The sequence below is a fragment of the Poeciliopsis prolifica genome, unplaced genomic scaffold (assembly GCF_027474105.1).
Source record: "Poeciliopsis prolifica strain line A6 unplaced genomic scaffold, Auburn_PproV2 SCAFFOLD002, whole genome shotgun sequence".
NCBI lineage: Eukaryota > Metazoa > Chordata > Actinopteri > Cyprinodontiformes > Poeciliidae > Poeciliopsis > Poeciliopsis prolifica.
The window spans coordinates 23471680-23497190 of NW_026562377.1; the positions used below are offsets into that span (position 1 = coordinate 23471680).

The following is a 25511-nucleotide window of genomic DNA, read 5'->3' on the forward strand; positions in this document are numbered from 1 at the left end:
GACATCTCAGTCCAGAAATGTGCAGACCTTGGCACAGCCAAGATACTGCAGGACCCTCAAGCTCCCAGGCCTCTGGTAGAGGACCCTAGCTCAGAGGATAAGAACCATCCGCGGTGGGTGAGAAGGGAATTTTTTTTTCATAATGTTTCATCTAAACAAGCTCCAACACTTTGGTACTAATGTTATTTGTAAAAATGAGACTAAGGTAAAGATGTTTGGCAATAATATACAAAGTGTTTCAAGAAATGTCAAAGTAAGTTAACAGCAATTATCAAGCAGGGTGGTGGAAGAGTGATGATGTGGTCTTATACAGCGCTAGATTTTATTAGTTTGAGCAGAGAAATGTGAGCAGGCTCAGAGGGGAAGATCACACTGAAGCAGTTTTGCACCAGCTGCATCTAGTTACATAAATGTTTACGAACAGTTTAAGGCCTGGTGCTGACTGGTGTTAATCTTTTTCAACTCTATCACTGTTTTGTTCAAATTGATTACCAAATGAGCTGTTATACTTTGGACTAAACTCTGGTTGGACCCCAGCTATCCACCCACTGTGACGAGAACCTCAGCCTTTTCACAATAAAAGACCACGGTTTAAGGTCTGTACAAGAAACTCCCGAATTTATCTCGGATAGCTAAATTTGTGTTTTTACATTTTTATGCTATCCTCCTCCCTCCCCCACAAAAAACACACACATGACGACGTACACGTACATTTATAATAGTACAGTTAATGAATTTCTTGATTGCTATTGAAATGGACGAAAAGTAGACTTACTCTTATTTTGAAAAGTAAACATCCACCCGGAAGTACTCGGCACTGACAAGAGCCGAGTTCTGCAGGTATGAGCCCCGTGACGAGAGTCATGTCGAGTAAGTATGAAAGTATTTGTGAGTTCCAGCTTCTTTTTTAAAAAAAACGTTATTCGTAGTTTAAATTTCTGTGGGTCTTCCAGATCCAGACAGACAAAATGGTAAGGAGCGAACCAACCAGACATTGTCGTAGTGGATAAACAACAGAGGAAAGCCGTTGTGGTAGATGTAGCAAAAAAACAAAACCTCAGTAGTAGTTTGAAACTCGTGCCGTGTTGTCTGTCGGCGGTAAAGCCTCGGTGCTGACCGGGTAAAGCCTCGGTGCTGACCGGGTTTTGTTGTCCCAGAGTTCCGCCTGGCTGTGGTCCAGCTGCAGGTGAGCAGCGTCAAGGCGGACAACCTGAGCAAAGTGCGGAGGCTCGTGAAGGAGGCAGCGGGACAGGGCAGCAAAATGGTGCTGCTGCCGGTAAGGAGATTATTATTATTTATTTTCTGTATACAGTGACCTTTAAGTTTCTTCTCACCCTCATTGACAGTACAAGGAGTAACAAAATGTGGAAAATGTTTTAAAAGCGTATGAATAATTTTTGGAAGGCACACTCTGATAGTTTGCGTCCTCGCTCCGATTCAGGAGTGCTTCAACTCTCCCTATGGAACCAGCTTCTTCTCCCACTACGCTGAGAAGATCCCGGGGGAATCCACCCAGATGCTGTCTGAGGTGGCGAAGGAGAACCGGCTGCATCTGGTGGGAGGTGTGGACTCGTGGGTCGCCCTGTCACAGCCTTGTATCCCACAAGCTGTTGATGTCTTGTGAGAAATTGCAGTTGAATGAGCCGCAGAACCGATATGGCAAATTGACACGCACTCACACGCTGGTTAAGATGATTTCCAAATGATTTTTTGAAGAAATTCTGAAAAGTTACAAATGTTCAACCTTTTTTTTTTTTATTTGATTTGATTCACCTAAATATGACCCGATGCATCTACTTGCCTTCAGAAGTCAGCTAATTTGTGAACATAGTAGGGGGAAAAACTGGATAGTATCTCCATTAGTGTATCAGGAAAACAAATAGTGAACATATAATAATGTACTATTTACATTATATTGACATAAAGCATGAAAGAAAGAACAAAACTCTCTTATGGTGTATCAAACTTAAAACTGCACAAAATAATTGGACATAGTGGAAGTAAGTTCATATGTTTTCTCTGAATAAATTATTCTATACTTAGGGAAAAGTATGCTGCCATCTAGAGGATGTTTTATGTATAATTCAAAGGGAGGAGAGAAATAGTATTACATGGAAATACGTTTTCTCTACTTTTTTTTTTTTTAATTGGCTTCCACCTCCAGAAAATACTGACCGCTACAGATGAAATGATTGCAGCTGATCAGAATTTTGGAAACTTTTTTTTCTCAGAGTTGGTCAAAACATCTCTGATCATCATCGCATTATAGCCGCTGATAGAATAGAAAAGTAACCACACGGACCGGATCACCTGGAGCTGCTGGGTCAGTGGAGACTGTGGAAGAATGAACACAAATTAACAATTAATTAGCAAACAATCCAAACATGTTCCATGTTCATATGAATGAATGAATGACTGAAGCCTCCTCCTCGTTGTCGAACAGGCTCCATCCCTGAAGAGGACGGCGGGAAGCTGTACAACACCTGTGCCGTGTTTGGTCCTGACGGAGAGCTGATTCTCAAACACCGGAAGGTTTGCGTGTTCCTCACCCGCTCACGTGTCCTTCGCAGGCGGCGCCCGCTGCATTCGTGTGACCCCCTCCTCCCCTCTGCGCTCTCTCCCGAAAGATTCACCTGTTCGACATCGACGTTCCGGGGAAAATCCGCTTCCAGGAGTCCGAGACGCTGAGCCCCGGGAACAGCCTGTCCACGTTCGACACGCGTGAGTGGCGGACGGGGACGGCTCTCTATGTGCACCTTGAACTTTTCCGTGTTTTATCACCGTTGGAGTCACACACCTTGTTGTATTTTGCTTGAATTTAAAAAACACAACCTTTTTCTTTTTCCCCATATTTTTCTACAACTAAAAATCTGAAGAACATTTGGGGGCCAAATCTCACTTACTTCATTGGTCTGTAATCTGTGGCTGTTTGGACCTTCCATAACTTCCCTTAATAACTCTGACTTAAGATGATGAAGAATTAACTGGGGGTGCTACGATAAATCGGACACAATTTTCTTTAATTTTAGGAAGATTAGTGATCGCCCAATAATTACATGTGACGCTGATCTCATCTACCTCAGCAAAGGTCTAAAAATCGACCTCTTTCTTCTTCTGCTCTCCAGTGGGAGACGTTTGGCTGACAGGCCCACCAGCTCAAACAATCGTCTCCCCACTGTTGCCAGCTCGGCAACTTTCTTGCCATATTTACCAACATTTCAGACAAAAATATCTACTGGCCAAACTTGAAAACAAGAGGTCAGGATTTTTAAAGGTCGTAATCGGCAGTTGGCTAGAAAACTGCAGCCGGTGCATCCCTAGAATTAACTAATGCTTTAAATATACATTAAATATGGCTTTTTGTTTTGCTTTTTTATGTGATAAATTGATTTTCCACGACACAATGACACGAAGAATGCAAGCGATATTGTTTCAGATCTTTTTTTTGTAATTAAGTCGTATCCATCCTCTTTTCAGCAAAGCGTTTTCCATTTTTCCTTATTTGAAAACCTAAAAGCAGATGGAACAGACGAGCATTCCTGTCTCCAGCGTCGCACTTTCACATGAAATCCAACAGCGTTTGATCAAATCTATAACGTTCAAGCGGTACGACCAGCTTTAAGTCGATGAATCTCGTTTTGTTCCGTTTCCTCCCCTGCTCTCCTGGCTTTGGCAGCGTTCTGTAGGGTGGGAGTGGGGATCTGCTACGACATGAGGTTCGCGGAGCTCGCTCAGCTCTACAGCAGGAAAGGTGAGCGACTGAAAACGACTCACTTGGACTGCCTGATCGGACGGCTGAAGAACTTCTTCTTTGCTCAGGCTGCCAGCTGCTGGTTTACCCCGGAGCCTTCAACATGACGACGGGCCCCGCCCACTGGGAGCTGCTGCAGAGGGGGAGGTGAGACTGGAGCACGCCTGCAAGTGTGCGTCGGCCGTCGAGTTTAATAATCCAATCAAGACCCCTTTGCGTCCTCTTCCCGTGTGTAACGCAGGGCCCTCGATAACCAGGTGTACGTGGCCACAGCGTCGCCTGCCAGAGACGAAACCGCGTCCTACGTGGCCTGGGGTCACAGCACCGTGGTGAACCCGTGGTAAGACCGCAAGGGCACGGACAGACGGGAGGCGACACAAGGGAACAGCCGCCTATTCTGAGTCTATCTTTATTCTGAAAAAGCAAAACAACAAACTTGTTACAGCGTAATTCAGTTAGATGTGATGAGGCTGAAAGTGGTTTTTAGAACGTCTAAACTGAGGCTGCAGGTAGAAACTGTTTTCGTAATCGATTAATCTATCTGCTCCACTGAATTGTGTAACCAGATCTTACTAAAGGGCGTGCTATCAGGGTTTTTCATTTAACCACTAAAGCTTAATTTGTACGAGATTAAAACTGTAAATAAACCAATGACTGAAGTCATTTTTTTAAATAAGAAAAGCAAACATTTCAAACTTGAAATCAAAGGTCTCCTGCTTCATAGGGGATTTAAAATGATATTAAAAAATAATTTGCGGCTACAAGTGTCACTTCAGGAATCCTGAGTTGAACATATTTCCTGGCAAATTGTTTCAGCCGTATTGCAAACCGTCGCTGACGCTCTGTGTGGCCGTTTGATCCGATCTGAACGCGTTTGTCTGTTTTCACAGGGGAGAGGTCATCGCCAAGGCCGGGCCTGAGGAATCCATCATCTACGCTGATATCGGTGAGAGTCAAAGGTCTTTCCCTCCATCTGAGCTAGGAAGCTAAGAAAAAATAGTTAATCGACACACAGGACTTCCAAGCAGTCTGGTAAAACTGGAGTGTTTTAGGATTTGATTTCTGGATTTTCCACATCTGGACTGGAGAAAGAAAATAGTTTTGTTTCTAGATTTTATTCCCCATCATAAATGTCGTCTCTCCAGTCGTCCTCCCTCCCTCCCACGTGTCAGACTGTATTTTCCTCTGCGGTGAGGTTCTCCATGTTCTGACTCTGCATGTGTGTGGCCCGCCTCCAGACCTGCAGTACTTGGCCGACGTCCGGCAGCAGATCCCAATAGGCTCCCAGCGTCGAGACGACCTCTACGCCGTGACGGCCGTGCAGCAGGGATCGGGCTGAACGCTCCACACTGGATCACGCTCCTCTAATTATGTAATTTTGAAAAAATCCCAACTTTAAATAATCCTGGTTCTTGTCATGGAGGAGACTGGCTGTTAATATTTAGTGCTTGATGGAGCGGCTGCGTCAGGAAGCGTAGAAGGGAAGCACTGACTCAGGACCAGCCTTCATGTGAAGAACGAAGAACCAAGAGGAAAAAGGTCAAGGGCGACTTTCTTTTTCTTTTCTTTTTCCTTCTGAACCATTTCTTAAATGTGTGATTTGAACTCGTGTGTAAATGCTGCAGTTTTACGTGTGTGTTTCTCTCCTCTGGTTGCCCATCCAAATCCAGGTTAATAAAAAATTTTAAAAATCCCAGACTCACTGACAAAAGTGTTGATCAGTTCAGAGATACTATGTGACAGACGGAGCTTTACAACATGTGATTAAGATGCAATAGCAGGTGCCACATCTGAAAGACGTTTTTTTAATAATAGGTTACCAAAGCACTCGTTTGTGGTCAGAATAAATCCTTACTTCAGCCTCTTGTGGCTTTTAAATTTTTAGAAAAAAAAAAGGAAATATCCTATAAATCTTAACTTATGTAGCTGCGTCATTGATTAAATCAGACAAGCTTTATTTGGAACGCATCCTCTTTAAATAAAGGGAACTTTAAAATATTTATGGACAATTGACAGTGCTTCACAGAACAAAGAACAACACACACAATAAAACGCATAAAGTCCATGGCCAACAGTGGCACTAAACATAAAAGTACCACAACGCTCTTAAGAACATTTGCGGCTGTGTTCAACATAAAGAAACACCAAGTTTTTTGTCTTATTTTTTTTCCAATAGAAATCATATTTGTACAAGGCAAATAACTGATTAGAAATCTGCAGTGGTGGCAGTATAGGAACCAGTGAGGTTCTTCATTCCCTGAACAAACAGGAGGGTTTTTAGTGTCTTATAGGCAGATTGGCTGAAAGTGAGAAGCTTGGGAAAAAACGTAAACTAAGCGGCTGGCGTGGTTTGAAATGCTTTAAAGTGTGAACCAAAACCAGGAGGACTTGAAGGAAAATGAAAAACGTGCGATCCAATAGAAGGATAAAAGAACAGTGACAATGGAAAAAAGACAGCTGTTGATGGGAGAAGTTCTACTGTAAGAATCAATGTCTGTGTGAGGCACGTTTTTGGCAAAAAAACAATGTCCCACAGTTGGGGGCGGGAGGGAAACATGAAAAATTTGTGGTTTGCTGAAGAGAAATAAATCCAACAATTAGCCCCGATCTTTGAGTTGAAGTTGCACTATAAGCATGAGGGGTTTGGGCTTATAAACTTCTCATTCTACACTCATTCTGCTGCGTACCAGGAATCGGCTCCAAATACTGGAGGAGGAGGAGGAAGTGGTGCCGCGTTATATTGAAGAGGAAATTGGTGCTTTAACAGGATGATGGCCGCCCAAAACACCAATAAGTGACCAGTAAACAGCATTACATTATGGAGTTAGCCGCTCAATCTTTGGACTCCACCATCAAAAGTCCATTTTTCCTCACTTCCTGTAGAGTAAGAGCAAATTAGACGCATGTTCTCATTAAGAACAGAATGTACCGTCCTGCTAGTGTCCTCGTCATTTCTGACTGGAATCAATCAGCCGGCACATTTAAGAAAAAAGAGAAGACAGCAAGCTTAGGATAAGCATGTAGAAAATGCAACACACAATGATTCAGAACTATTTACATATCAGTGCTTTTTTTGTTTGTTTGTTTGATCGTAAAAAAGTGGCGGTGGATCCATAGATTAACTTTTTCTTTTTTTCTTGTCCTTTTCTTTCACACGTCAGTCTCTTCTGGCTCTGGCATCATTTCCTCGGTCGCCTGCTTGTACTGATATCGTCGACCTGATGGAAACAAACATTCAGTCAGACACGGCAGCAAACTAACTGAGATAATGTGCAACATCATCCCTGACCCATCTGTCGGTCACTAACAAAACTCTGCACTTACAAGCAAAACTGGGCTCCATTTATTAATTAGGGGATTTCTGATAGCAGACACTTTCAAGAGATTTTATTTAGGGGCAACAAAGTAGAGAGGTAAATGTCACACAGATCTTACTGGGTTCACCGTCAGAGTGAATTTATTTAGTTATACTGAAATTAAGAGTGATGAGGTTGTAAATAAACAGATTCAACTCAAGGCACATGATGAAATTCCTCCTGAGCCGACAGTCCCCCAACAACAACGGTACGTACATTGATATTTAAAAAGAAGAAGAAGCAGGAACAAAGATATATAAAAGGAACTTCTGTGTTTGAGTTTCACACCAAGCTTGGGGGTTTTGTGAAACCAGCAGAACCATTAGCCATTCAGCTGCTTGTGCGGATTAAATGGCATTTCATGCTAACTCAAACGGCCTGAGTGGGAAAGCGTTCCTGGTTTCCTCTGCTCCGCTTTCCGGGAAGTATCGATCGGCTCACCTCTCCGCGGTTCCTCGTATTCCTTCTTCCTCCTCTTGCTTATCTTGTCCAGGTGGATCTGATAGTAGATCCCGGCGAGCACCATGACGGCGACCACCACGCAGAGGACGGTGCTGAAGATCCACATGCCCTGTGACGCGCGGCTCCCGCTGGTGCTGGCCCTCACTGTGAGCCCAAAACAGTGGACAGAGTGACGGCGCGTTCTGGCATCCGACCGAGACGACCTGACAGAAGGTCTTCTTCAAATTAAGTAAAATCGGTGCCGATGAAATTGTGCTGCACAACTTTTTTTTTTTATTAGTGCCACTATTAGAGATATTAGTAAATGTTCCCAGAGGTCATCAAAGGTCAATCAGCCTTCCTCACCCGCATACACAAAATCAAGCAAATTTGGTGTCCATCAACTATGCTGTGAATATATTTGCTGCACATGCACACAACAGATTTACATCAATTATGTTCAATTTTGTTCATGTTGCATTGATATTGAAGTCTTAAAAATTATAATGGCACAAGCAAAAAAAAAATTACAAAACTGCGGCACAAAAGGTTTTTGACGCAGATCGTATTATGTTTGATTTTGTAAAAGTGGACTGACTGCTTGACCTTTGATGACCTCTAGAAGCACATCTTAACATCTTCAAAATGATAGCGGCACAAACAAAACTTTCTGCGGCACAAAGATGTCTGCTGCACGTTCGACACCGATCCCGTGTAATTAGAAGAAAGACCGTCTTCGCTGAGCACCAGTGTGAGACTCACGTTTGACCGTCAGGGTCTCGTTCGTGGACGGATTCTTGACGGTGCACGACACGGTGTCGTCTTTGGACACGTTGACGGTCAGCTGGCTGGTGAAGTTGAACAGGTGGGAGTCGGGGAGCGCCTGGGCCCGGGTGCTCACAGAACCGTTGGGGGGCCGGCGGCTGTCGTTGATGAGCCAGTACACCGCAGGCTGGGGGTATCCCCCCCAGGACCGACACAGGTAGGACGATTCTAACTTGCTCACCTCAGGGATCCTAAAACTGGCTGCAAAAACAACAAACTCACAAACATAAGGCTTTTTAAATGACTTTGTGGTCATTTTACTGTAAGTACATCTGACTAAATTAGGATAGGATTGAAAAGATGACTGATACTCAATAGTTAAATTGAAAATGTAAAATGTACTATGTCGATTTGCGCTTTGGCTAATAAAAAGAGCATCTTTGTTAGGCTTGTCAGTAGAAAGCAAGAAGCATGAGGTGCTGTAAAATTTCTTGCACGGAGTTTGGACTCTTCCTCCAGACTCCACTAGTTGCACCTATTGCTTATGAGCCTTTTTCTACATCATTTTTTCCTGCCGCTTAACTTTCCTTCAACATGCTCGGACGCCACCCCAGCAACCTGCTTCTTCGGTGATGACATATAGTAGCTTTTGTTCGCCTGTGCAAAGTGACTGTGTATGTCACCTTAAAAGGACGGTGTTATGTGTTTTACAGACACATGATGGCATTTTGTTGACACAATCAAGTAACTACACTAACTTCAGTTGTTCTACAAATGCTACACATGTCAATTACAGCTTAAAATAAAACCTACTCCCTGATTTAATTTCTTGCAATTGGGCCTCCGTGTCTTTAAAAAGTCACAACATGGATCCTTATTAACCCTTTAACAACATTTTTGTCGGAGAATTAGCTCCTGTTATGATCTCAGTCAATGCACAGTTCCACCACGTGTTTGCTAATTGCTTCTGGCTAGTCTGAAGGAGCTGAGTGAGGGAGTCATGGATGGGGTGAAGGAGGAGGAGCTTCATCCACCCAGGCGTTTTTTGCACAGCTGAATGGTTGCCGTGGGCGATTCAAGGGTTTGTCTAGCATGCATGAAATAATCAAAGCAACACTCCATGTATGTTTATGATGAGGGAATAACATACATGACGTAAAATTGCCCCTTTAACGCCTGTGGGCCGGATAACATCAAAACCACCAAAACTGGAAGGTAAAAAAGTGCTCAAAACACAACACTCTGTGTTAGTTTATTATTTGGAGTCATTTGAATTTATTCATTTCACAGAACTAACCTGCCACCCTGAGACACCTGGTGCACAGAGGCGCGCTCTGGTTCTCCCCCGACAGCAGGAACAGGCTGTATCGACCCAGGTCGTGTTCGGGCCGAGCTGACGGCAGCTCCAGGGAGAAGTTCCCGGTGGTCGCTGCGTCTGTGGGAATCCTGGCATAGTTCACGCTCCACGTCTCCACGTTCCCGTCCCCGTCCCACCGCGACCTGAACACGGCTCTGTCGCGGTCCCTCCACTCGACGGAGAAGTTCAACAGTCTCCCCAAGTTGGGGTGGCAGGGCAGCAGCACCGGCTGCCCCACCTCACCGAGGACGCAGTCTCGCTGCTCTGCGCAGAAAGAGAAACGGAACGAGGGAGAATGAGGTCGGTCGGTCGGTCGGTGCGACCCGCCGCGCGAGCAGACGGCCCTGCCGGGTCAACTTAACTTACCCAGAGCGGCGCACAGACACGCGCAGCAGAGAAGCAGCGTCGCGCCGCGCCACGGCGCCGCCGGCATCGCGCCTTTCCCAGCGCGCAGGAGCGCATGCACAGACCGCGGAGCGGCTCCTACAGCGTCTGGCTTTTCAGTTGGGAAAAGCGAAACTCGTCCATCGTTGACACACTTCACACGCACACGCGAAAATATGTCTCACTTCCTCGTCCAGCGCCGAGCAGTACGCACACCTTTCCACATGCTGCCGCTTGTTCTGCCATACCTAATCTCCTGTTTTAGGTCAGCACAAAAAAAAATGTTTCTTTTAAAATCAATAAACAAAAATAATAATAAATAAGAACAGTGAAGATCCCAGGCTCTTCAGTGTCAGTCAGTAAAGATCAGATAAGGACTCAGTTTATAGGTGGAGGCTGGTTTAACCTGCCAGACCGCTTTGTAGACAACACACACACACATGTTGTTAAGGAAGTATGAAACAAACATGTAGCGAAGTATTTATAACAAAATGAAGCCTGGGGAGGTGAGAAGAACTGTGGCGACAGTAAGTTTGTTCATGACATTTGATGCTCCAACATGTCAAATTAGTGCGCACGATTCAGTCATATTCAATTCAAGCTCATTTTATCAACGAAAACAAGTATTAAACATAAGCTACTTTTAGTTAAGGATACGTTTCTGATTTCATTTGGATTGTTCTGATGCTATGTTCTCCATTGGAACGAATACAAATCAGTAATATTAAAATTTATGAAACATAATATTCCACACATAAAAGAAAATTAAGTTAAATATGTGACAGTCTGTTGGTTAGTCAAATTGTGGAGAGAAAGTTCTACGCGTGAGAATGTTTTCCAATATTAGTCTACAGTCTACAATTAACCAGTCTACAATTAGCCAGTCTACAATTAACCAGTCTACAATTAACCAGACTATTTTAGGGAAGAAAAGCACAAACTTTATGGGCTTTTCTGCTGCACGAAAACGTGCATATTAAAGAGCTGATGATGTTTATTCGAAGGTGGAACCACATATTTCATTTCCAACACAACTACTATATATTCGATGATGAGACTGCAAAACATCTCTTCATTCCCTGTTTCAACAGTGATGCCTCTTCATATGAAATGCACTATTTTCAAATAGGAACGTAAAAAATATTTTATAGAAAATTTTTTTTCTGAAACGTCTGACTGATTATTTTGAGTTTTTTTCTTCTTCTTTTTTTAATCTATGAATGTTCATCTAAAAGCACGCGACTCTCCGAGACAAAAACAATCCTCACAACTGGGGTTCAGCACCCGAAATTGTGCGCATGCGCATTAAGCACGCTGAAACGTCGCAATCCCCTTTCAGAAACACACGCTCTCCGGACCATTTTCACGCATGCCCAAAACAAAGATGGAGGCGTCTGACCATGATTACAGTTACCCTCTCGCCAATGCTGAGGCTGAACACCAACAAGTAAGCTAGCTTAAACTTTTTACATAAAGCCCTATTATACAAATACGTCTTTTGTATTAAATTGTTTTTATTATTATTATTATTATTTGGCTGTATCGAGTTGCGTTTCCGCGAAGTGTCCAGCTCTAAGCGTCGCTCTCAGGCTCCGCGACTGTCAGGTCTTTTCCGGGTTTTATAGTTTTTTTTTTACGTAAAAAAAACTTTATTGAAAAAAAAATCCCTGAAACAGTAAATGAAGATGAAATAGTTCTGACGTTTGGTGAGGTTTTAACCAAAAATATGTATTCTGTCCACTAGGATAAATTAAATTAAATTATATTAAATGCAGATGAAACGTTAAATTAAATTATTAAATATTGAAACTTAACTGGTTAGACAGGATGTAATTTAGGAGAGTGAATTGGATGCGAGCCACACTTTGGGTTGAGCTTAATCTGATTTCCTGTTCCATTTTCCTCCAGCTCCATGTAACAGTTCAGACGGGGCGTTCACTGCCGTCTGTGAAAAAGTGTCTCTGCTGTCCATCTCCACAGTATCACTGTCCGTTTTGCGGGCCGGGATTTTTTAAGCCCACAAAACTGTCAAAGGTCAAGATCCATATGGACGGACATTTTAATAAGGCAGTTTCCTATCTAGGTACGGTGTTTTTGTTTGCAGTCATTTAAACTGTGATTGCAATGTTTCTTCAGATGTAGGGAGTGTCTGTATATGTGTTTATATTTGTGTGTGGTAAATTTTAAGATGCAAATATGGGATTTTAAATCAAATTCCTTTTGACATTTCAGATTACACCATTCATAGATGTGGACTCAGTTGCAGGAAACGGCAACACTTTCACTGTCTGTATTGCACGGCTACCGTACTCAGAAAAAGAGACCTTAAAGTCCATCTTTCATTCTGCCACATGAAACACACCCGAACAGCGTCTGTTCAGACATCAGACTCTTCAGCGCCGGCACAGGACTCAAACCCCACACGGTCTACCCAGGACTCAAAACCTGTACGGTCTACCCACATCGCAAATCCTAGAAAACCTGCTTACTGCACAAAGTTAGAGGAAGTACTGCCTTCATGGCTTAACGACGCTCCCCTCTGTCTCACGCTCCGGGACCCTCTAGTTCACACATGCTCAGAGAAAACCTCTGCGCTCGAGCCGCTTCACTCTCCGGACCTTGTTGGCACATGTGTGAAAGAGAATAAAATAAAGATGGCCGAAGACCACGACTATGGTTCCAACCTTTCTGAGGCTGAACCAAAGGAGAACAAAGTAAATCTGTTTATGATGGTTTGGTTTAAGTAACGTTTACAAATAATTTTCCTTGTATTTGGAGAAATTTGGCTTCATTTTCTTTTTACGTTTTGCAGCTCCATATTACAGTTCAGACGGGGCGTTCACTGCCCTTTGTGAAAAAGTGTCGCTGCTGCCCCTCTCCACGGTATCACTGTCCGTTTTGTGCTCTAGAATTTTTCAAACCCACAAAACTATCAAAGCTCAAGATTCATTTGAGTGGACATATTAAAAAAGCAATTCCCCATGGAGGTATGTTTCCATTATTGTTTTATTTAATATTTAATGGATTGGATGTTAAATATCTAATAAATGTAATCTATTTACATTTCAGATTACACCATTCATAGATGTGGACTCAGTTGCAGGAAACAGCAACACTTTCACTGTTTGTATTGTACGGCTACCGTACTCAGGAAAAGAGACCTGAAAGTCCATCTTTCATGCCACATAAAACATACAAGAACTTCTCCAGCTTCTGACCAGAGCTTAAACTCTTCTTTTGAGATGCCTACCCCAACCCTGACCCCTACATCCTCTGCCCAGACACTAAATCCTGTAACATCTGTCCTGAGCCCAAACCCAACATCGCTTCCCCCCAACCCCAGAAAGCTAGCTTATAGCACTAAGTTAGAGGAAGTACTGCCTTTAAGACCAATCAAAACTGACCCGTATAGCCTTCCTCAGAGCCCTCGAGGTCCAACATGTGTCAAACAACTTTCTGTGGTAAATCCTCGCTGCTCTCCAGACTGTGGTGGTACAGATGTGAATGAAGACGGAGGCTCAGGACCATGATGGTTCCAACATTGGCGAGCAATCATGGAGGAAAACAAAGTGAGTTTCCTTTTCATTCATATAGTTTTGCTTTGATTATGAAGCTTCTTTTAATTGTGCTGTTGAGAAGAGTTTCTTACCATGATGTGTTAGCTAAATACTGATGAGAAAACGTTAGCGGTTTGCTGATGTTTATTATTGTAAATGGCGAACAGTGGGGGCAGGCGTGGCTTTTCAAACACATAACTACTATATGATCTGTGAGACTCTGGGACGTAGTAGAACACACTTTCTTTTTTTTTAATTTGATCAAATAAACCAGAACACTGATTGGCTTCTTGTTAAAAAAAATGATATAGAAAAGTCAAGAAGATGGCACTTATCTCACATTGTGCTACCTTGGCATCAGTTCCAAACCGTCCTGTTGGTGAGAAGGAACGAATCGTGGCAGGTCACCTCCGCAACGTAGTTTAGATTAGTCAGATTCCCTGTTCCATCTTCCTCTGGCTCCATGCAACAGTTCAGACGGGGCGTTCAGTGCCATCTTTGAAAAAGTGTCACTGCAGTCCATCTGCACAGTATCACTATCCAGTCGGCGAGCGACGATTTTTGTTTTTTTAAACCCACGAAACCGTCCAAGACCGGGATTCATTTGAGTGGTAATTTCAATAAAGCAGTGTCCTACAGAGATTAATTGATTAGTTGTGATTAATTGTTTTTCCCATATCTAGGGTTTTTTCCCATGTATGTGTTTATATTTGTACATGGTCAATAAAGAAAATGTAGATGATTTATACAAAACCATAGTAAAAAGAAAGATCAGCCTTCATATTCTAGTTTTTTGCATTCATGTTTTCATTTTTATATGGTGAACAATGAATATGACTATTGAATTTCAACTTTGATATTTCAGATCGCACCATTCGTAGATGTGGACTCGGTTGCATGAAACAGCAACTGCACAGCTACGGTACTCAGAAAAAGAGACCTTAAAGTCCACCTTTCATTCTCCCTCAAGTGCTTTTTCTTCATCCAAGGATTTAAGCTTTGAGACTCTTGAAGAAGACCATGTGTCCAGTTGCCCAGACCTCACGCCATATATGACTCAGAGCAGAAGCTCTGTGGACTCATAAAAAAACCTGTCGCTGCTAACTTGATATTTTGAGTTATGGTTGTAGAAACCTCATGTGAAGATGTGAAGATTTATTTTCCTACAAATGATACTTTGATATTCACATTATGGTCAAATTGTGACATTCTGTTCATTCAATGCTGATTTTCAAAAATAAACGCAATTTTTTCACTGAACAGCAACTTTATGTTACGTTAAGATATAACAGATGTATCTTAGGTTGACATCAGGTTCACCTAAGACAGATATTTAAGTGCATACTGGTTAAACCAAGACCAGTGTGTATGTATGTATTGTTGGCATTACAGTATAATACATTTATTACATAGTCATTAAAATGCTGTTATGCGCATTTTGTGAAAGTAAAAAATAGGAGTTCTGAGTATCTAAACATCAACCATTTATTTTAAAAATTGCATCATTGGATGGACCAAAAATATAAAATTGTGTGGTAATTTTGGCATTCTAAAGATTAAAATGAAAATAATTCATGGAAATAAATTATGTCATGGAAATGACATAAATTTGGAAGAATGATTTTGAAATATATATTTTTTATTAATTTCTTTCAACATAAAACTTAGGAAATTTTGACCCAAACTGCATGAGTGTGTGTGGTGCATTTTTGGTTAAAACAAGCTTATTACTCATTTGGTGAAGTTGCTCACAGTGGGTAGAGAATCCAGACAGTCTACTCAATAGTAACAATGGATCATAGTAGTTACTCAAGTAAAAGTAAAAAGTAAAAATGCTAATAAAAGTATTCCCCTCCAGCCCATTATAAAGTTATTCAAGTACAGTATGTAGCAGGTGGCAGTACATTGTATGGACAGCAGGTGGCAGTACACCGTCTGGACAGCAGGTGGCTGTGCAGCGCCGCCATACCAGCAGGTGGCAGTGCAGCGCCGCTACTTTGAACGCGCCGGGAGAATAAGTGTCAGCTAGAAAGACGTAAACAGTCCACGCTGACCTGCAGCAAGGGTGTTTCGCGTCATGTGTCGGCGGTAAAACCTCCCCAGGCGGCATGAAGACTCTGAGGTTCGTTCATTCGCGACTGCCTCTCTTCCTACGCAGCTGTCACAGACCCGCAGTTGCCTGCAGGTTTCTCCCCACGTCTCGCCGAGGACAGTCGCCCGACCTGCCGCCCAGCAGGTCTTTGGCGCTGTCCGCCTCCAGCTGGAAGAACTGGAAAGACCTCGGCAGCAGTTCAGAGGAGGAGGATGGAGACCTGCTGGAGGAGGCGGAGGTGGAGGAGCTGTTCCAGCAGCATGTCCCCGCGGGGATCGGGCAGGAACAGCACAGGGTGTTCATCGTCCACCCGGATGTGAAGTGGGGGAGCAGAAAGCAGTACCTGACCACAGGTAACGAGTCCAGCACGCTCAGTCGAACGAGGCGGGTCCTCAGAGGGTTTTGACTCGGCTGCGTGTTTAATTTACAGCCGAGCTGATGATGGCCGAGGCCGAGGGACTGGTGAACACCCTGGACAACTGGACAGTGGTGGACAAGATCATCCTCTCCACAAAGACACCAGAGAAGAAGAAGATATTTGGAAAGGGGAACTTCCAGCTTCTGACAGGTAACCGGCCTCCCAGCGGTCCTGTCCGGTGGGAAGCCTGCTCTGAATGAAAACGTGTCTTCTGTCCAGAGAAGATCAGGCTGACCCCGGGAGTCACTGCTGTGTTCGTGAATGTGGACCGCCTGCACTCTGTGTCTGAGGTGAGACTGCGTGGAACTGACTGACAGTGCTGCGTGTCAGTGAGTGCTACATCAGGCTGACCGATGGACGCCTTCTGTCTCCAACATAAGAGGGAGTTCGAGGAAGCCTGGGGGGTGAAGGTGTTTGACAGGTACTCGGTTGTTCTCCACATCTTCCGCTGCAACGCCAGAACCAAAGAGGCCAAGCTCCAGATCTCACTGGCAGAGATCCCCTTACTAAGGTGACTACACGCACTTCACGTCACGGCCTGCCTGCGTGTCAGGTTCTCACCAGGAGTGATTATGAAGGTGGAAGAACTTTCCTGGGTGTCCGTTATCGGTCAGTGTCTCCACCACTTGTCCAGTTTTTCCATCCATCTGTTAAGGGAACCCAAAACTTAGACTGAAGTGAGAGCAGTACTACTTCAACATACTTTTTTTACTCAAGTAAGAGTAAAAAGATTTTTTTTAAAGTGTTCGGTTTAAAAAAAAAGTCTGAACAACTTATCAAAAATAAATGTCCACCCCTAATTTATACTTTTAAAAATTTGGTTGTAAAATACTGAAAACCCTGGAAATTTGATTCTGGTAAAGTTTGGAAGTTGGACAGGAAAACATAAAGTTGCATTCAGCCTCGTCTTTGTTACGCTCTGATGTCTTTTTTGCCGTCTTTCTGTTGGTGTTCCACCTGCAGGTCTCGTCTGAAAAACGACATGGCGGGTTTGGATCAGCAGGGCGGGGGAGCGAGGTACATCGGAGGTTCAGGTGATGCAGCCCTGACGCAGCCTGTGATCCGCCGCGTCGACTGAAGACCCGACTGACCCTTCCTGCTCGGTTATTCCAGGTGAGACGCTGTATGAAGTCCAGCAGAGGCTGCTGAAGGAGCGGGAGACGAGGATCCGCTCGGCGCTGGAGAAGCTCCGCAAAAAGAGGCACCTGCTGCGATCTCAGCGGAAACACAGGGAGTTCCCCATTGTGTCCGTGCTGGGATACACCAACTGCGGTGAGAGCCTAGAGACACCACTTGGAAAGTCTCGGGAACAACGTTCTCATTTGTTTTTGCTCGTATTCTTGTCATTTTTTTTTTTTCTCCCTCCTCCCCTCATCTGTTCAGGAAAAACCACTTTGATCAAAGCTCTGACCGGCGACAGCGGCCTCCAGCCCAGGAACCAGCTGTTTGCCACCCTTGACGTGACCGTCCACGCTGGCCAGCTGCCCAGTCACATGACCGTTCTGTACGTGGACACCATCGGCTTCCTGTCCCAGCTCCCACACCAGCTCATCGACTCTTTCTCCGCCACCCTGGAGGACATCGTACACTCGGTAGGGAGTCCAGTTTCTTCTTCTGCACTAACTGGAATAAGATCGGCTTTTATTTCATTTATTAGACTTGGCTAAATATTAGGAAGCATTTTGGAAGAAAGTGATTGTGACTTAATTAGTGCTCTGAATATGTTGGGGGGGGTTTCAGTAAATTACCGTTGTGGTCATTATTGTTCAGCAAAAATTTAAAAAAATATATAATATTAATATGCAGCGCTGCAAAAATACCTTCATGTTGGTGTTGACCCACAATGCATTGCTAAAGCATTCACGCCATATGAACTTTTTCACATACTGTTACATTGCAATTGGAGACTTGGTTTTATTTGGGGTTCTACTGTGGAAAAAAACACAAAGCAAGAAATAATAGGAGATTTGAAGGAAATGGATATGACTTTCCTTTTTTTACTTCTTTTTTCTTTAGAAATAAAAGTCCAGAGGTGAGCTGTGGATTTGTATTCATCCTTTTGAGTTCATACATGGTAGAAACCAGCTGTACCTATGTCTGCTACTATATTAATATACCGTTGTAAGTTTTTCCTTACAATTGAAGGCAATAGTTACACGATTGTGCTATAAAATGGAAGACACATGATGCTGCCCCTTTAAGACACTTGTTCTACAAGGCGTTAGCACGCATTACGTAGCTACAGGTTCACACTCTCCCTCGACGAAAGTATGTTCCCCTCTAAACCTCATCATTTTGAGTGTTGGTCTGAAGATGAACAGAACCTAGATAATGTTACAAAGGTGTCGACGAGGCCTTCCCTCAGGACCCAGCAATCCCCTGAGATTATCACAGTTAAAAAACTATTTTTGAAAAAAGACTCTTTCCGTTCTGCTCCCCAGGATCTGTTGGTTCACGTCAGAGACGTCAGTCATCCAGAGACGGCGAATCAGAAGGCGAACGTCCTGAACGTCCTGAAGAACTTGCAGATCCCGCGCAGGCTGCTGGACTCCATGATCGAGGTCCACAATAAGATTGACCTGCTTGACGGGTGAGAGCCGACGCTTCCTCAGCGTAGGAGGACCTGCTTCGGTTTCTGCTTTGGAAACTTTGCAATCTGAGATTAAATCTTCCCCTGCTGACATCTTCTCCTGTGTGTGTGTGTGTGTGTTAGTTATGAGAGCTCGGAGCCCGGTGCTGTGCTCATCTCTGCCCTGCAGCAGCGAGGCCTGGACGAGCTGAACAAAGCTGTGGAGCAGGAGGTGGTGAAGTCCACCGGAAAGCAAATCCTAGACCTGAGAGTGAACCTCAGCTCTCCTCAGTTAAGGTCAGAATGTGACGTTCGGTCAGCCAGTTTCGTTTTTCGTTCTGGACATGTGGTGAGCTTGCGTGTGTGTGTCCCGGTCCGCAGCTGGCTGTACAAGGAGGCCACCGTCCAAGACGTGCAGGTGAACGCAGAGGAAGGCTCGGCCGTCGTCACGGTCATCATCAGCGCCGCTGCTCACGGACGTTACAAGAAACTGTTCGAAAGTCGGTGAGAGAGGAGGGGAGGAAAAAAACAAATGACTGAACTCAGAACCACAAAGAGCTTAGGAAAATATCGTTTATTCTGCAGCGATTAAAAGGTCTGAGCCAGAATGAGACATTTTCTTGTAAGAAATATATACTCTGCTTCACGTGAGAAATGCAAACTCTTCTCGGGTAGAAAACAAAACGACATCAGGTGATTTTTTTATTTATTTTTTTTAAATTGGTGAAGATTTTAGACGCAGGAAAATGTTCTTGAAGCTGAAATCACAGCTGCTGCTGCTGCTCCTTCCTGGAACGGGCTGAGATCTTGGGCCGCAGTTTGTGGTTCAGTCCGATCACCAGGGAGCAGAGTGGGAGCGGACCCACGAAATCCCCCGCTATGATGTTGAGGCTGTGGGGGTCCGACCCGGGTCTCTGCTGCTCCACCCACTCCCTGAGACACTCCCAGTTGCTGAAGGTCAGCGTCCGCAGGGATTCCTTCGGGTTCTTGGCGATGTACGACCTCGGAGCCGTGAGGTTCAGGCCGCAGACGAAGAACCGCTCTGTAGAGACAGGAAACGCTGAATGATGCTGCCGCTTCTCTCCACCCGGAGGCGCCACTGACCAAAGTCCAGAACGAAAAATCTGTGGTGAAATTTGAAAACCTGGCTTCTGTGGAGCCAATCTGACTGAAGGTTTGACTCTTCATATCTTGAGAAACTTGGAAATGAAGATAAACACGTAAAACCAAACAAAAGTGTATCACATAGCTGAGATTTTAATGTCGGAGTGTGGAGATGTGAAGGTGTTTTAGGGCCTTTGGAGGCAGAAACATAAGAAGAAAAAAAACTAAAAAAATTTCAGGTTAATCTCAGACATTTTTCAGAAACAGATATTTCAAAAATTCCAAAATTTTGTTAAAATAAATCCCCGGAATTTTGAAATGAATCTCAGAAATTTTTAAGGAAAAAAACGTGGACACTTCTGGGTTTCAGAAGTAAAAAAAAGTTCAACTTTTTGAACTTTTGAAGAACTTCCTGAGTAAAAAGACTCAGAGAGTTGCTAGAAAAACCTCAAACATTTTCAGACTAATCTCAGAAATTTTGTAGACAAAACAGGGAAATGTCAGAGTTTCAAAATTCAAATAATTTCAAGAAAAAAAAGCTAATAAATTTTCAGATTAGTCTTAAAAATTTTCCACAAAAAACTAGGATATTTGAGCTTGAAAAGTCAAAAACTTGCCAAAAAAAGAAATTTTGAGATTAATCTCAGAAATTTTCAAGAAAAAAAAAACTTGGAAAGTTTGGAAAGACGCAAATTTGCTAGAAAGAAACTGAAATTTTCAGATTGATTTCAGAAATCTTATAAAAATAGAAAAAGAAATGTCTGAGCTTCAAAAGTCAAGTTTCCTCAAAAAACTAAAACCTTCAGATTAATCTCAGAAATTTTTGAAAAATAGGAAGCAAGATTTCAAAGTTTTTTTCTAGAAAATGTCCAAAAATAAATAAATAAAAGTTGGAAATTTACTCCCCGGTTTTTTTTTTTTATTTTTCATCTCCGATGCCCCTGATCTGCCGCCGTCGCAGCAGACCGACTCACCTGGTCGTCCCATGTCTTTTTTCCAGTCCAGGTAGTGGATCACTTCTTGTGCCGTTGTTTTATTCGCCCACCAGTACGGTATGACTGGCCACAGCTGCGGGTGTCTGGCAACCAGCGGGGATTCGTAGGACAGGATGACCTGGTAACCGGACGCCCAGAGCCTCCGCAGGCTCAGGACCGGCTCCTGTTCAGGGACACAGGGACACAGCTTTGAGCCGAACATCTTCTTCAAGTGGGAAATGAACAGTTCGTGGCGAGCGTCGTCCATTCCCTCAAAATGGCTGCAGGCCAGGATGACGACCTCCTTCGGGTGAGAGTTCAGCCAGTGCTCGACGCATTCCAGAGTTTTCTGTGGAGCGGGAGCGAGTTATGGCGGGAAGCCGCGACAAACCAGAGCGGCTGACGTGACCGGAGCTCACCAGAACCGTCAGGTGTGTGTATATGACGTGTGTGAAGTAGAGGTCGTCGGACGGGTCGTAGGGTTTGTGCGCGACGCGGAGATCGAAGTACCGGATTCCCTTTGACAGCTGCTCCTCGATGCTTTTGTCCTAAACACGAGAACGAAACTCCACGTTTGAATTCAGCCTCACTCGGATTTAAATCCAAAGTTTAAAAGCAACATCCCATATATATATATATATATATGTGTGTGTGTGTGTGTGTGTATTTTCCATATCAGAAATATTTCCTACGATGCCGTATTAACAGCTAAAAACTAAACAAACCAAAAAAAAAAAAAACTAATCAGCCAACTCTGCAGTTTCTCTAATCTCAGTGGAATGTCCTTTCTCGCTGTGAACTCTGACCTCTGGTTTTCAGCCCCTGTTCTCTCAGAACAATGAACATCAAACAGAGCGGAAGACGTGACCGGAGCTCACCAGAGCTCACCTCAGAAACTGTACTTTACCGCGTTACAATTTAATTTCAGACACAAAACCACAAATATTTATATTTTGAAAGCATTTTGTACATTTTGAAAATGGATGTTTTTATTTTTTCAACATTTTTTTATACATATTATTTCGAGTGAAATCACGTTTTGCTTTACTGAGATTTTAGATTCTTACCGGATTCCCTTTGACAGCTGGGAATCCGGTATAGGAGAAGGAACCCTGGAGCCGAGAGCCGTTCTGCTCTCGGCTCCAGAACGGCTCTATCTGCATCTTGTTAAACTTTGGACCATCTCGGCCGACAACCTTCATGACAGTCGTGTGGTTTCTGGCTCCAAAGCGCCGACATCAGCAACTCCCTCTGCAGGTGGGGTCAGTTAAAAAAAATAAAATAAATAAAAAGGTTTACTTCTTGATGAGATCAAGGCAATTTAAAATATTTGTTTTTTTTTGTTTGTTTTATTTTTCATATTTCTACACCTAACAAAGTTAAATGTATCATATCTGGTTCTCCTGGAACCGATCGACACGAAGCAGTGAAGGATTTGAAGTGGAAGGAAAACGACGCGCGGACTTCCACTTCTTTCACACGTGAAAATCTGAAAAGTATGGCGTGCTTTTGTAGCAAGGTTATTTTAGTTAACTAAATGAAAAAAAAGCAAACATTTTAAACCTAATAAAACTGGGGGGAAAACTAAACAGGAACTATATTGTGTCTTTATAAAACTAACTAAAATTGTGCTTTCTTGTTTATAAATCTAATTATTAGCATTTCAATCGGAAGTGAAGTAGATTTTCTTTTTTACAGCACTTCATACCTGCCTATGCATCTGTCTGGTAGCGAATATTAAACAGTAGATATCGTCTTCAGAAAATTGATCCAACTATTATTGACAATGTTTTCTCCCAACCTTTTCTGTTGCCGTTTTGTGGGCCGCAGAGGTGAATATAGTTTCAGTTAACTACTGCAATTACTTTGCTGTGCAGTCCTGTCTAGTTTAAATGAAATAACTTAATTGGATTAAATAAAACTTGAAGGGATGTACCAAGCAGGTGGAGCCATGGCTCCCATTGCCAGGAAACATGAAAACAGCCACATGGCATTCACAGTCAGTCCCTTTACTGTAACAGTCCCTCTGCCTGGAGAACCTGATGTTCCTGTCCAACCAGAACCAAAACTGAGCCAAGCGTCTCATCTACCCAACCAACATCTCAGAGAATCCACATTTGGACGGATTCATGAGAAAACAACAGAGTTACTGAGGGGAACACTTGATCTGGGAAAAGGAGAACATGAAAACCGAGATGTCCTCTCGTAACGATGAACTCTGAACACGTTGACGGGCCGTTCTCGTTACCCCACGCGTCTTCCTACCTGGGTGGTGGCCCACTTAAAGATGAGAGGCCTGGTGATGCAGGAGAAAAGTCCGTCCAGGAGCCAGAAGAAGTCCGACTCGGACCTGAGCAGGGGCGAAGTTATGTCCAGACAGTAACTCATGGCGTCATGGCTGCCTGTTGTGAACGGAGACACCAACGCAACTTTTGAGAAACGGGTTTGTAAAATGACGTCACCTCAACCTGTAGCAGCAGGATCTGTGTTATTTTTAGTCTAACTTGAAGTTATTGTTGCTATAAGAGTTCATGTTCTTCACTTTTGATTTTTTTTTGTGCAAATGATATTTTTTTAGAGCACCACTCTCTCAATAAAATGACCCTTACATTTTCTTTTTCTTTCTGTTAATCTTTATGGAGCAGTGGATGAACAGTTGGGTACCAGAGTATGAATGTCCATAGCAGGATTTCACAAAATAAATGTACAAAAGCACAAAAAGAAGAAAATGCGGATATGAGTTTAAGTCGATGACATCACGAGAGGCATAACAGTCACGCAGGGGTGTGACTTCTGATCCGATTCAACACAGATTTAGGAAGAATTGAGAGAGTCGACCCAGTGGGTCAGAGTTTGACTCCGATTCATTCCCAAATCAACGGCGCGATGGCAGTAAAGAACTTTGGCATGTATTTGGTCATATGCCTGTGGGAATCACTAGATTTAATTGGTTGCGATGTATATCTTTATGAACACTGAAGAATGTTGGCCATGCCAGTCTGCCCTTCGGCGAGATGACAAAGTTTCCTGAAAAACAAGTTCGACGAAAACGAACATTTTTGCCTCACCGACTACAAGAGGCTTTTGTACCGCAGACAACAACATGCAAATAAGGAGCAAAACCAGGATGGAGAAACACAAAGACATTCTGGGAGGAAAGCCAATCAGATGCCAAAAGCCTTGTGACGTCATCTGGTCACAGAAGGTGTGTGGAAACCAGTTTTTGGGAGAGCAAATGTTATCGTTGCTAAATGCATATTAACATCAGAACAAAAGAAAAACAATGGAACAACTAATCAACATACAACTAAAATAATACATTTGAAGGGTGTGTGTGCCTTTTATACTCCATAAAGTTAGCAAACTTCAAATAAATGGCCGACTTTTAACCCAGTAACATCCCTTTCAAGATAAAAATACGTATAAAACAGCACCAGCAATTCAATTGAAAAGTTAAAGAAGGGATATTTTATGTTCAGTCGTGGAGCAGAAGGACTCCATTCCCTCACGAAGCTGTGTGAAAGCTGGACCCACCAGGTATCGCCAGCTCGGTCAGCGGAACGTCCCACAGCTCCTCCGGCAGGGCGGACATCCAGTCCTGGTTGTTGACGTCCATGTCGAGGCGTCCGAGCTGCGTTTACCGCGGGTCACATGGTTCATCTGCTTCCCTCCACCTGGTTTCTCAAAGCCATCGACCGCAAACAGCAGCGGCCACAGCGCGAGGCAGGAGGAGGGAGGAGAAACTCGCAGTTTCCTGGCTTTTACTGACGGATGCAGGGGGGTGAAAACCAGGAGCGCCACTAGAGGGCGCACTTTCAAAACAGTTGAAATGCAGCAGCTGGAACTGGGTTCGCAGGCGGTTCGGCCATTTTTCCACTGAGCATCCAGAGGGAAAATGCGATAATTACGTCACATTATTTCTGTACAACATTACAGTATAAATACTTGGTGATCCGAGGATTAAATTAATTATCATCCTATCGTTTAGGTCATCCTAACGTATTTTAATGTAATATGTACAAATATTTTATATGAATCTAACTTTTTGTCACGTTTGCAATTTGTATTTGCATTACATAAAAATTAAAGGGAACACTCAAACAACACAATATAACTCCAAGTAAATCAAACTTCTGTGAAATCAAACTGTCCACTTAGAAAGCAACACTGATTGACAATCAATGTCACCTGCTGTTGTGCAAATGAAATCGACAACAGTTGGAAATTATTTTCATATTTATTTCATTCATTCAGATCTAGGATGTGTTATTTGGGTGTTTCCCTTTATTTTTTTTGAGCAGTGTATATATAGATGTCTTTGTTCATCACCTTATTTGCCTAGGTTCATTCTGTTGGGTTTACTATGTACTGCTTAATGTGTAAATTATGTAATCTGAAGTCAAAATAATCATATGTACATATTTACATGAGTCAAAAAACATACTCTCTGTACAGTGGAACTGTTGTTTTTGCAAAGTGCCGTTTAGAAAATCATTCTCACCTGGGTGACCCCAGGATTCTGTGTCGTCGCTGCAGGGGCGCCGCCACTAAACTCTTGCAAGAGATAAAACTGTCAGCTTTGCTTGGTTCAGCTCACCAAACCCAAAATTCATCAGAAGATTTCAGTTATTTTTGTTAAGGTGTGATGCTGAGGCAGAACTTACACTTTCTTGTTTAAAGATTACCAAAACAGCCTCAAGATGTATTTCAACAACTTACGACTCTATAAATTCATTTTTGTGA

General features: G+C 43.3%; 5 protein-coding genes across 7 annotated transcripts; 3 read left to right on the forward strand and 2 right to left on the reverse strand.

Moving 5' to 3' along the window:
- Positions 1-772: 772 nt before the first annotated feature.
- On the forward strand, positions 773-5456 carry nit2 (nitrilase family, member 2). Its single transcript, XM_055058763.1, has 10 exons — positions 773-870; positions 1158-1276; positions 1442-1562; positions 2444-2532; positions 2628-2721; positions 3677-3751; positions 3820-3898; positions 3993-4091; positions 4642-4697; positions 4990-5456. Exons 1-10 carry the CDS (start codon positions 843-845, stop codon positions 5088-5090), a joined length of 861 nt encoding a protein of 286 aa, XP_054914738.1. The 5' UTR covers positions 773-842; the 3' UTR covers positions 5091-5456.
- A 233-nt stretch (positions 5457-5689) lies between these two features.
- On the reverse strand, positions 5690-10555 carry LOC129369573 (ICOS ligand-like). Its single transcript, XM_055045082.1, has 5 exons — positions 10037-10555; positions 9611-9934; positions 8311-8574; positions 7549-7713; positions 5690-6969 (listed from the first exon to the last, which is right to left on the reverse strand). Exons 1-5 carry the CDS (start codon positions 10101-10103, stop codon positions 6902-6904), a joined length of 888 nt encoding a protein of 295 aa, XP_054901057.1. The 5' UTR covers positions 10104-10555; the 3' UTR covers positions 5690-6901.
- Positions 10556-11433: 878 nt separating this feature from the next.
- LOC129375522 (uncharacterized) lies at positions 11434-14988 on the forward strand. Its single transcript, XM_055054666.1, has 6 exons — positions 11434-11501; positions 11963-12137; positions 12287-12768; positions 12867-13041; positions 13124-13623; positions 14477-14988. The coding sequence occupies exons 1-5, from the start codon at positions 11439-11441 to the stop codon at positions 13582-13584; spliced, it is 1356 nt and encodes a 451-aa protein (XP_054910641.1). The 5' UTR covers positions 11434-11438; the 3' UTR covers positions 13585-13623; positions 14477-14988.
- A 633-nt stretch (positions 14989-15621) lies between these two features.
- Positions 15622-19298, forward strand: gtpbp6 (GTP binding protein 6 (putative)). 2 transcript variants are annotated; one of them, XM_055056321.1, is made up of 10 exons: positions 15622-16056; positions 16134-16271; positions 16341-16411; positions 16502-16632; positions 17085-17155; positions 17235-17393; positions 17505-17713; positions 18563-18711; positions 18835-18987; positions 19072-19298. In XM_055056321.1, exons 1-10 carry the CDS (start codon positions 15720-15722, stop codon positions 19196-19198), a joined length of 1545 nt encoding a protein of 514 aa, XP_054912296.1. In that variant the 5' UTR covers positions 15622-15719; the 3' UTR covers positions 19199-19298. The 2 variants fall into 2 exon arrangements, with proteins under 2 accessions (XP_054912296.1, XP_054912288.1); XM_055056313.1 differs by having other exon boundaries at positions 17235-17713.
- An 81-nt stretch (positions 19299-19379) lies between these two features.
- Positions 19380-24551, reverse strand: si:dkey-66a8.7 (PI-PLC X domain-containing protein 1). Of its 2 annotated transcripts, none has more exons than XM_055056330.1 (5): positions 24303-24551; positions 23034-23170; positions 21188-21316; positions 20769-21117; positions 19380-19732 (listed from the first exon to the last, which is right to left on the reverse strand). In XM_055056330.1, exons 1-5 carry the CDS (start codon positions 24382-24384, stop codon positions 19455-19457), a joined length of 975 nt encoding a protein of 324 aa, XP_054912305.1. In that variant the 5' UTR covers positions 24385-24551; the 3' UTR covers positions 19380-19454. The 2 variants fall into 2 exon arrangements, with proteins under 2 accessions (XP_054912305.1, XP_054912306.1); XM_055056331.1 differs by lacking the exon at positions 24303-24551 and adding an exon at positions 21836-22019 and having other exon boundaries at positions 23034-23146.
- Positions 24552-25511: the final 960 nt, after the last annotated feature.

Coding starts and splice junctions, on each gene's coding strand:
- nit2 (XM_055058763.1), top strand. CDS start 843: ATGAGCCCCGTGACGAGAGTCATGTCGA. Junction 1,563..2,443: donor CCGGCTGCATCTGGTGGGAG/GTGTGGACTCGT, acceptor GTTGTCGAACAG/GCTCCATCCCTGAAGAGGAC. Junction 4,698..4,989: donor CATCATCTACGCTGATATCG/GTGAGAGTCAAA, acceptor GCCCGCCTCCAG/ACCTGCAGTACTTGGCCGAC.
- LOC129369573 (XM_055045082.1), bottom strand. CDS start 10,103: ATGCCGGCGGCGCCGTGGCGCGGCGCGACGCTGCTTCTCTGCTGCGCG. Junction 9,935..10,036: donor GTGTCTGTGCGCCGCTCTGG/GTAAGTTAAGTT, acceptor CTTTCTGCGCAG/AGCAGCGAGACTGCGTCCTC. Junction 6,970..7,548: donor ATACGAGGAACCGCGGAGAG/GTGAGCCGATCG, acceptor TGTTTCCATCAG/GTCGACGATATCAGTACAAG.
- LOC129375522 (XM_055054666.1), top strand. CDS start 11,439: ATGGAGGCGTCTGACCATGATTACAGTTACCCTCTCGCCAATGCTGAG. Junction 11,502..11,962: donor CTGAGGCTGAACACCAACAA/GTAAGCTAGCTT, acceptor ATTTTCCTCCAG/CTCCATGTAACAGTTCAGAC. Junction 13,042..13,123: donor AAAAGCAATTCCCCATGGAG/GTATGTTTCCAT, acceptor TTTACATTTCAG/ATTACACCATTCATAGATGT.
- gtpbp6 (XM_055056313.1), top strand. CDS start 15,720: ATGAAGACTCTGAGGTTCGTTCATTCGCGACTGCCTCTCTTCCTACGC. Junction 16,272..16,340: donor GAACTTCCAGCTTCTGACAG/GTAACCGGCCTC, acceptor TCTTCTGTCCAG/AGAAGATCAGGCTGACCCCG. Junction 17,156..17,234: donor GAGGTACATCGGAGGTTCAG/GTGATGCAGCCC, acceptor CGGTTATTCCAG/GTGAGACGCTGTATGAAGTC.
- si:dkey-66a8.7 (XM_055056330.1), bottom strand. CDS start 24,384: ATGGACGTCAACAACCAGGACTGGATGTCCGCCCTGCCGGAGGAGCTG. Junction 21,118..21,187: donor ACACACACCTGACGGTTCTG/GTGAGCTCCGGT, acceptor CCCGCTCCACAG/AAAACTCTGGAATGCGTCGA. Junction 19,733..20,768: donor AAAAGACATGGGACGACCAG/GTGAGTCGGTCT, acceptor CTGTCTCTACAG/AGCGGTTCTTCGTCTGCGGC.